The sequence below is a fragment of the Pteropus alecto genome, unplaced genomic scaffold (genome assembly GCF_000325575.1).
Source record: "Pteropus alecto unplaced genomic scaffold, ASM32557v1 scaffold190, whole genome shotgun sequence".
Lineage (NCBI taxonomy): Eukaryota > Metazoa > Chordata > Mammalia > Chiroptera > Pteropodidae > Pteropus > Pteropus alecto.
Genome location: NW_006430462.1, coordinates 3,343,161 through 3,350,837, shown reverse-complemented (window position 1 = coordinate 3,350,837; position 7,677 = coordinate 3,343,161). Strand labels below are relative to the sequence as shown.

Here is a 7,677-nt window from a genome sequence, read left to right as displayed (position 1 = left end):
TTCACCAAACTCTGGGCTGTGTACAGTGCTTGCCGTTGAATTTCACATAATCCTCCCGTAAGACCCAATGACTGAGGCACCCTTACCATGCCCCTCATACAGAGAGGTTAAATGGCTTACCCAAAAGTCACATAACAGTGGAGCTGGGCTCTGAACCCAGGCAGCGGGCCTCTAGGACTAGTCACCGTGGTGAGTTGCCTTCTTGTATTTATGGGGTTCTAGTGACGAATGCTTACTGAGTGGTTCAGGGCCAGAATGAGGGTAAAGTGAGTGAGGCATTCACCCCAGGTGTAAACTCTAAGGGGCCCAAGAAACTCAATAATCAAGATAAATAAATATTATTTAATAGGTTTTAAAGTATATTAAATATATTTAATCAATTATCTTAATATAGTATCTTAAAATGTAAATAAATGCCAAAAAATTCAAGTTGAACAAAATATCGAAATTTTAAAATAAAAACAGGGTTTAGATTCTTGATTTTCCTTTAGCCTCATACTTGGCTCAGCACAGTACTGTTACTGATCCTGTCTCCCAGATTTCTGGGCCAGGCAACTAGTGATGAAAAATTCAAGAGAGGCAATAGTTTACTTGTTCTGATAGGGGTGAAGGGAGAGAGAACTGATTTGAACATAATGAGCTAGAGGTGTCTGTGGGACATCCAGGTGGCCAGATACGACAACTTAGAGTCAGGTGAGAAGGGGTTGCAGAGTGGGCAGGGCACCCTTATTTCACATACTTGGCCCGTGATAGGTGCATATTAAGCACATGTGGTCTAAATCATTGGTCCTCGGAATTTGCATCATGGTTCAGGAATCTTTTCAAATTCTCTCATCCAAAGTTCTTCTCGTCTTTCCTAAACTTTCTACATCGCACATCTCAGATATTTTCCCATATGGGTGTGGAAGTTTACTGCTTGGGTGTTAAAATAAAAACATCTGAGATTAAAAACAACTAAATTCCACCAGAATTTGAGAGTGGGGCATGATGGGAAAAGACAAGAATTTATATAAACCCGCTCAATTTCCTCTTTATTAACTGATCCTCCAGAAACAGAAGAGCTAAGAGAAACTAAAGAGAAGAAATGTTGTAGTAAAGGAAAAAAGAAAGAAGAAACATTATAGGAGCTAAAAATAAGGTGAGGAGGGTTTGGCTAAGCATCAAAGAAGGGCAGATGTGTTTCCAAATAGAAGTGGTAGTTTAGATATGTCAGGAAGCACAGCTCCAAACGATGGGTGGAAAATAAAAGTTATGTATATTGAGCACGGCTGGAAAAAAAAAATGGTTCACTGGAGAATCAAACTAAAGAACAGGATTTCGAGCAATATGAAAGCCCACTGCCTCAACCCCAAATTCATGAATCAGGTGTTGGCACCAACAATGGAAACTCTTGCCATGATTTCAGGACCCTGAACCATCCTGACTTGGTAATTCTGAACAACCTTTGATGGAACAATCTCTGTTAAAGACTAGTCACTTTCCTTAGCATATCTTCAGGTACCTGCTTTCCTTTCTGTCTAATGAAGCATGGGATGTTCTGGAAAACTCCCACAACCAGAGGGAAATGTGCCTCCTGTAAATACACCGCTTTTGTGAAGTTAATGAATCTGACAAATGTTTAGTAAAGATGGATCATAGAAAAAGAAATGCTGCATCAGATCAAACTCATTCCTCACTTCAAGAGGCTCTTTTAGTTGGCCCCATAAATCAGATGGATGCACGTGAAGGACCCGAGACAAAGTTCATATTCAATGTTGGGTTATGTCACTCAGACCATGAGCAACAGGAGCTCAAGAAAAGGTCAGATGGGCGAATAGGCCACAATATTAATAATATTAATAAGGACATTATTTATTGAGTGCTTATTATGTGCCAGGAGCCATGCCAAGTGCTTCACAGGCATTGTCCATTTCATCCTCCCAGTATCCTGGGGTAGGTACTCTTACTATCCCTATTTCATAGATGAGGAAAATAAGATTCAGAAATGCAAATTCACTTGCACTTTGAGAGATGGATCTGGGACATCAGCTCATACAGACTACCTCCTGAGTCCAGAGGAAGTCTCGTGACAAGGATAGGACTGTAACTGGGCCCAGGTGTGGTATGTGATGGGCTAACCAGATGAAAGGCAAAGCATTACAGTGATAACTGGGTGAAAGCACATAAGAGAAAGCGTGTATAAACCTTCGTGTCCAGCCTTTGTTGGTTACTAGCTTTGGGGCATGGTTCTTGAGAAATTTGTGCCTCAATTTCTTCATCTGTAAAGTGGGGATGGCAACAGTACCCAAACTCATAAGACCATTGGTATCATTTCATAAGATAATGCTTGTAAAATGCCTAGAAGAATGCCTGGCCTCTGGTAAGCATTCAATAAAAACAGATTTTACTGATGTAGGAGAAATAGCACAGGCCAGATTACTATTAGTTCTAAGGAATGTGAAGGTTTCCTGTTGGGGTACAGTCAATTGAAGTGACTTACATTGAAGGGAGAGAAGGCAGAATTTGATGGAAGAGTATGCATCAGCTGCTATCCATGTGAACAGCTCTGTGCTAGAAGGAGATTTAGAGTGTTCCTTGGAGCCAGAGCAGTGACACTTGGTCATTAAGGAAAAGGCATAGGAAAGTAAATACAACAAATGAGTGTCTGGAAAGAGGAGGTGTGGAAAGGCCGACCTCAAGATGAGAAAGAAGAGAAGAGAAACAGAAGAGCTACTCCCAGTATGCCTTTCTTGCCCAACTTTTCCCTCTGTCCCTGCCATGCAGAGTTAAGACAGACAGTAACATAAGAACCTGGTGCCACCTCTCTGGGATTCACCAGCTTTGAAAGGATGCTTGCCTGCCCAGTCTCCAGACGTTTGCAAACCCTTCCCAAAGACAAACCCTTTCCAACACCCTGCTCTTAAACTGACCCACCTCTTGGGAGGTGAGGCCAGGGCTCGCCACTGAATGGGCCCCATTGTCTTCCCAAGCGTCTGTGGGTCCAGATGCCGTCGGCCTGGAGGTGGTTCCACCACGGCCTGCGGTGCGGTCTGCCTGCAGACTTTGATTCACTCCAGGGACAACACGCGAAAAATCAAACAGGCAACACATGCGATTCCAGGAAAGCCTGCCAGACTCATACTCTGTTTTTCCATCATTTTGTTCTCCTCCCCCTCGGGAGGGAGCCTCTTTTGGCATTTTGTGTATGAAAAATCAAAACCACCAACAGGACAAGCACCTGATAAGGAGCTAGGCATTGCCCAAGAGTTCCCAGGAAGAGGCGTCTTTGTTCTCGTTTCAAGCCCTTGACACTGCTAACAGCTCTAATTACTGCATTTGCCATGGGATGTAAAATAAAACCACATTCCAGAAACCATGTAGTCTCCCAGGGAGAGACACGCAGGGAGAGGTGCCCAGGGCTGCAGGAACGTGTTCTTTCATTTCTGGTCCCTAACCTTGGCAGCTATTCTGAGAATTTAACAGTACCTTCTTTATGCGCATGAAGAAGGGCACTTTTGCACATGTAAGGATGCATCTCGCTACCTGTATCCATAAATCTGGTCTGCATATTTGACTAGTTGGTGTGCAAAACGTGCTTCTTAAGAATATTTAACCTTCAAAATTCACCGGAGACATTTGTGGGGAAATGAGGCCTTCAGAAGTTCCTGAGGCTGTAAGCACAACAAAATAGAACTTCTTCCAACATAATTTAACTATAAAATCCGATGATGTAATACCCACCCATACTCACATCACAAACCAAAGTGACATCACAAATACTAGAGATAATGGTTCAAAACTGGCTGCATGTAAGCCAAAATCTAAACAAACTGCAATTTGCCCATGTGTGACTGAGGAAGAGAAAGACAGGTGACTAGAAATATTAAAACAAAACAAAACAAAACAAAAAGCAAAAGAGAAAAAAGGAAAGGAAAAAACATATTTCTTCCCCCTACTAAGCTAGCTAAAATAAAATTTAAGGCAACTGAAATATGGTAAGGTGATTTTATTTTTTATAGATGACATTTCTTAGAAAGCCAGGCCTTTTTAAAGATGTGATTTTAATTTATCCCGATTGTTCTCTTGTTCTTGGCTGGTCCCAGGAAATGGAAGCCAGCTTCATTTACATTGTGCTTTTGCCTTTATGGACCCCAGAGTATATTTCCCTGTATAGCAGCTTTTCTTAGCTCATGGCAATCTGGTCAGAAAGTATATTCAGAGTTTGGCAGGACTTTACCTGTTGTCATTTCTATGTAGCAGTATGGTTGAGAAGTGACTATAGTTCCTGGAGGAATCTTGAGTGATCCTATCTCCCATCCTTTTCCTGCCACAAGTTCCTTTAGCTTATCAGCAGATAGGACTTGTTTTTGATTCCTTGTAAAGCTCCCTGACCCTCCACTTCCGGCCCAAGCATGCTATATTCTATGAGAGCCTGAATATCTCTGTGATCTCGGTACAAAAGGCTTTGGTGAGCAGGAGAGAGGATATGTAGAAAGATTTCTAAGATGTGTGTGGAAGGAATGGTCTCTAAAAAGATGTTAAGAATTTGCCTCCAAATAGACCTTCTAGTCTCTTCTTGAGAACTGGTATTTTTCATTCCTTTTTCCCTCTTTATAATTCTAGCATCCAATCTATGTGCGACGAGACCCCAGCCCCACCTATGGACTCCGACAGTCTATCTTACTGAACACCAGGCTTCAGGACTGCTATGTGGACTCATCAACTCTCACAAACATCTGGACGGCCAGAATGTGTGCGAAGCAGAACATCAACACCACAGCACCAGGTACCACTTCTTCTTGGGAAGTTGTAAAGAACCCATTAACTGCCAGTTCATTCTCCCTGGTTAAGCTGGTGCTCAGGAGACAACTGAAGGATAAATGCCACCCAGTACCACACAAGTTTGGAGGAGCACCACCCTCGAAAAGATTAAAGCCCAAGGATGATTCAGCAATGAAAGCCACTCAGCAAGGCAGGATAAGAAACTCCGTGAATTCCAAGAGCAAGCAGCCCGTGGGGCAGCGTCTGGGCTCATCTAGGCGCAGGAGGCCTGCAGGAGGAATCAATGAGGTAGTTGATAGCTGGTGTTGGAGAAAATGTGACGAGGAGTGGGAGAGGGAAATGTCAGCTAGAGAATACCTAACACTTAAGAGATTTACATGAATGGAAGGATATCCTAAAGTTAAAGACAGGATTGCAGAGAGGTAGAAGGTAGGGGTGGAGGGGCAGCAGCATGATAAAGTGAAGAGATCACCAGATCTGGGGCCATGTTATTTATTCCCTTCCTAGTTCTATAGGAGGATGAATTGACTTTCATAAACACAAATAAACTTGACGTGAAGGGAAAATAAAGCTGGAAAAGGCCAGGATATGGGTAGAGCATGCAGGCATGACACTGGAACACCAGAGGTGAGCCAGACCTGGCTATGAACTTCCACATGGAGAACTTGGCATCTAGAGGCCTGATCAGAGCTCAGCTCCATTATTCATGGTGGCCAGCAGAGCTCAGAATGCACACTGGAGCTAGGTTGTCAGGTTCAAGTCCTAGCTTTGACTATAACTAAGGACAACAGCGGGCTTAGCCTCTTTCTGCCTTGGTTTTTGTCATCTATAAAATGGGGATAACAGTCCTTCTCTCACAGGGTTTTGTGAAGATTGAGAGTTAATACATATAAAGGGCTTTTGAACAGAGCCTGGCACAGAGTAAATGCTTAGGATCCTGCATGGCAATCAACAGATGACAACTGTGGTTATTAACTTTCTAACTGTGTGGCCTTGGGCAAACCAATTCCAATTTCGTTTCCTTTAAAGCTGTCTCCTGTTGACCTTACAGGGTTATGGGGAACGCACACAGTGGTATACATGAAGGAATCCAGTCAACTAGAACACGCTAGACAAATGTTGGTTGTGGCTGTAACCAAGACTCTGGGACACAAATCCCAGATAATTATTCTGAGCTCCCTTCTCAAGTTTTAGCTTTGACTTCTCTGCTTTCTTTCTGGCTAGAGTAAAGAAAGTTCAAAGGAGAAAAAAGTAACAGTCCGCCAAGATCTTGAGAACAGATATGCTGAACATTTGGCTGCCACCCAAGTGCTACCCCGGGACATTGGGACAGCAGCCTGGATGGCCCAGGCGTTGCTTCCTGAAGCCAGAAAGAGACAGCAGTTGTCGGACACCCTAACCATCCACGGCCTCCCCACAGAGGGTTACCGGGCTCTGTACCACGCTGTGGTTGAGCCGATGCTGTGGAATCCTTCGGGGACCCCCAAAAGGTATAGTTTGGAGCTGGGGAAGGCCATCAAGCAAAAGCTCTGGGAGGCTCTGTGCAGCCAAGCTGCCAGCCTCGAAGGTGCTCAGAACCCGCTGCCAGGCACAAAGCGGTTAGAGGTCCATGAGGAGCCTGTGCCCAAGAAATGGCCCAAGTTAAAGAGGGAGAAATAGAAACTGGAACTCACGGGATTAGGATACCCTCTGCTAGATGTCTGAAAAATAAACACCACTTTGCACCTTCCATGTAATCTCAGATTGCTTTACAAATTAGTAACTACCTTCTCTGGGAAATAAAGACAAATGGGTACAAGATTCAGAGACTAAGGGCCCCTTTCCACTCTCAAGAGCAGGTAATTTTGAGGGCTAGATTTTTTTTTCCCCCCTAAAAGCACCTTTCCCTTGGGGATCGAGGGTAGAAAAAGGCCTGGCAGATGAAGCCAATGGTTTATATCCAGCCTGTGTTCCTGATTTTTAAATAGTGGACTGCTAGGATGCACTACCATTTCCCTCACTCCCTTTGCAGAGGGCTGAGCTGAAAAACTACCATCACCTCAAGGAAATAATCTCACGTACTCTTTACTGGATGCTCTCCCATGACATCACCTAAATCCCCAAGAACCTGAACTCTATGTTAACTGGAGAGGAAATTATATGGATGTTCTCATGAGCGAGTTGAAGTTCAAGGCACTGCTTCATGCAAACCTCTCCTCTGTGAAATGTGTAGACCTCTACTAAACAGAGCAATGACAACATAGAACACATACTTGATAAAATTGTATTTTTTTACAGTCATTTGTACAATTTGTTACAAAACCATAGAAGACTACAACTTGTTTTAAATCATTTTTGGTCGGCAAATATGTAAAATTTGTGTGCAATTATCATGTATTTACAGGGCCTCATGTTAGTCATTTTCAATGATTATTCCAACAATGTCACACTCTCAACATAAGACATGGCTTAAGATAAATATATTAGTAAATAAATATTCTGAGAACATATTTCCATAAATGAAATGTGCTGCTATACATATACAGAATATACATAAGTTGTTTTCTAGCCTTTAAAACATTTTTTAAAAATGGTAATGTTGGAGAAGGAGCCCTTAGACCATTTTATTACAAAATCTTTACAGCAAAGTCTTTACAAAATATCTTTTAAGTGCTATGGGAGAAAATTAAAAAAAAAAAAAAAATTTTTAAAATAGTGCCTTGTTAGACCAACACAATAGAGTTTACATATAGAAAAAGGCGGTTCTGTTTAAAAAATAATACTCTTGATTAGTAATTATTTTTTAGACCTCAGTTTAAAAGCATTAGTCCTGCATGAACTTTGAGTAGAAACTAGCAGCACAAAAGGGAGGGTCTGAGCGGTGGGACAGCAGATGAGGCTTTAAAAAATGGCTTGGGTTCAGATGAGAGGGGGAAA

General features: G+C 42.5%; 1 protein-coding gene across 1 annotated transcript; it reads left to right on the top strand.

Annotated features, from left to right (window-relative positions):
* Positions 1–1,627: 1,627 nt before the first annotated feature.
* CUNH22orf31 (chromosome unknown C22orf31 homolog) lies at positions 1,628–6,643 on the top strand. The gene is made up of 4 exons (XM_015590582.2): positions 1,628–1,800; positions 4,363–4,447; positions 4,603–5,049; positions 5,986–6,643. Exons 1-4 carry the CDS (start codon positions 1,628–1,630, stop codon positions 6,418–6,420), a joined length of 1,140 nt encoding a protein of 379 aa, XP_015446068.1. The 3' UTR covers positions 6,421–6,643.
* The last annotated feature ends 1,034 nt before the right edge of the window (positions 6,644–7,677 follow it).

What these genes read in the sequence shown, in the direction of transcription:
- CUNH22orf31 (XM_015590582.2), top strand. Translation starts at nt 1,628, where the DNA reads ATGGATCATAGAAAAAGAAATGCTGCATCAGATCAAACTCATTCCTCA. An exon ending in CAACAGGAGCTCAAGAAAAG is followed by an intron (nt 1,801 to 4,362) that starts GTCAGATGGGCG and finishes TTCCTTGTAAAG; the next exon opens with CTCCCTGACCCTCCACTTCC. An exon ending in TCTCGGTACAAAAGGCTTTG is followed by an intron (nt 4,448 to 4,602) that starts GTGAGCAGGAGA and finishes TTATAATTCTAG; the next exon opens with CATCCAATCTATGTGCGACG.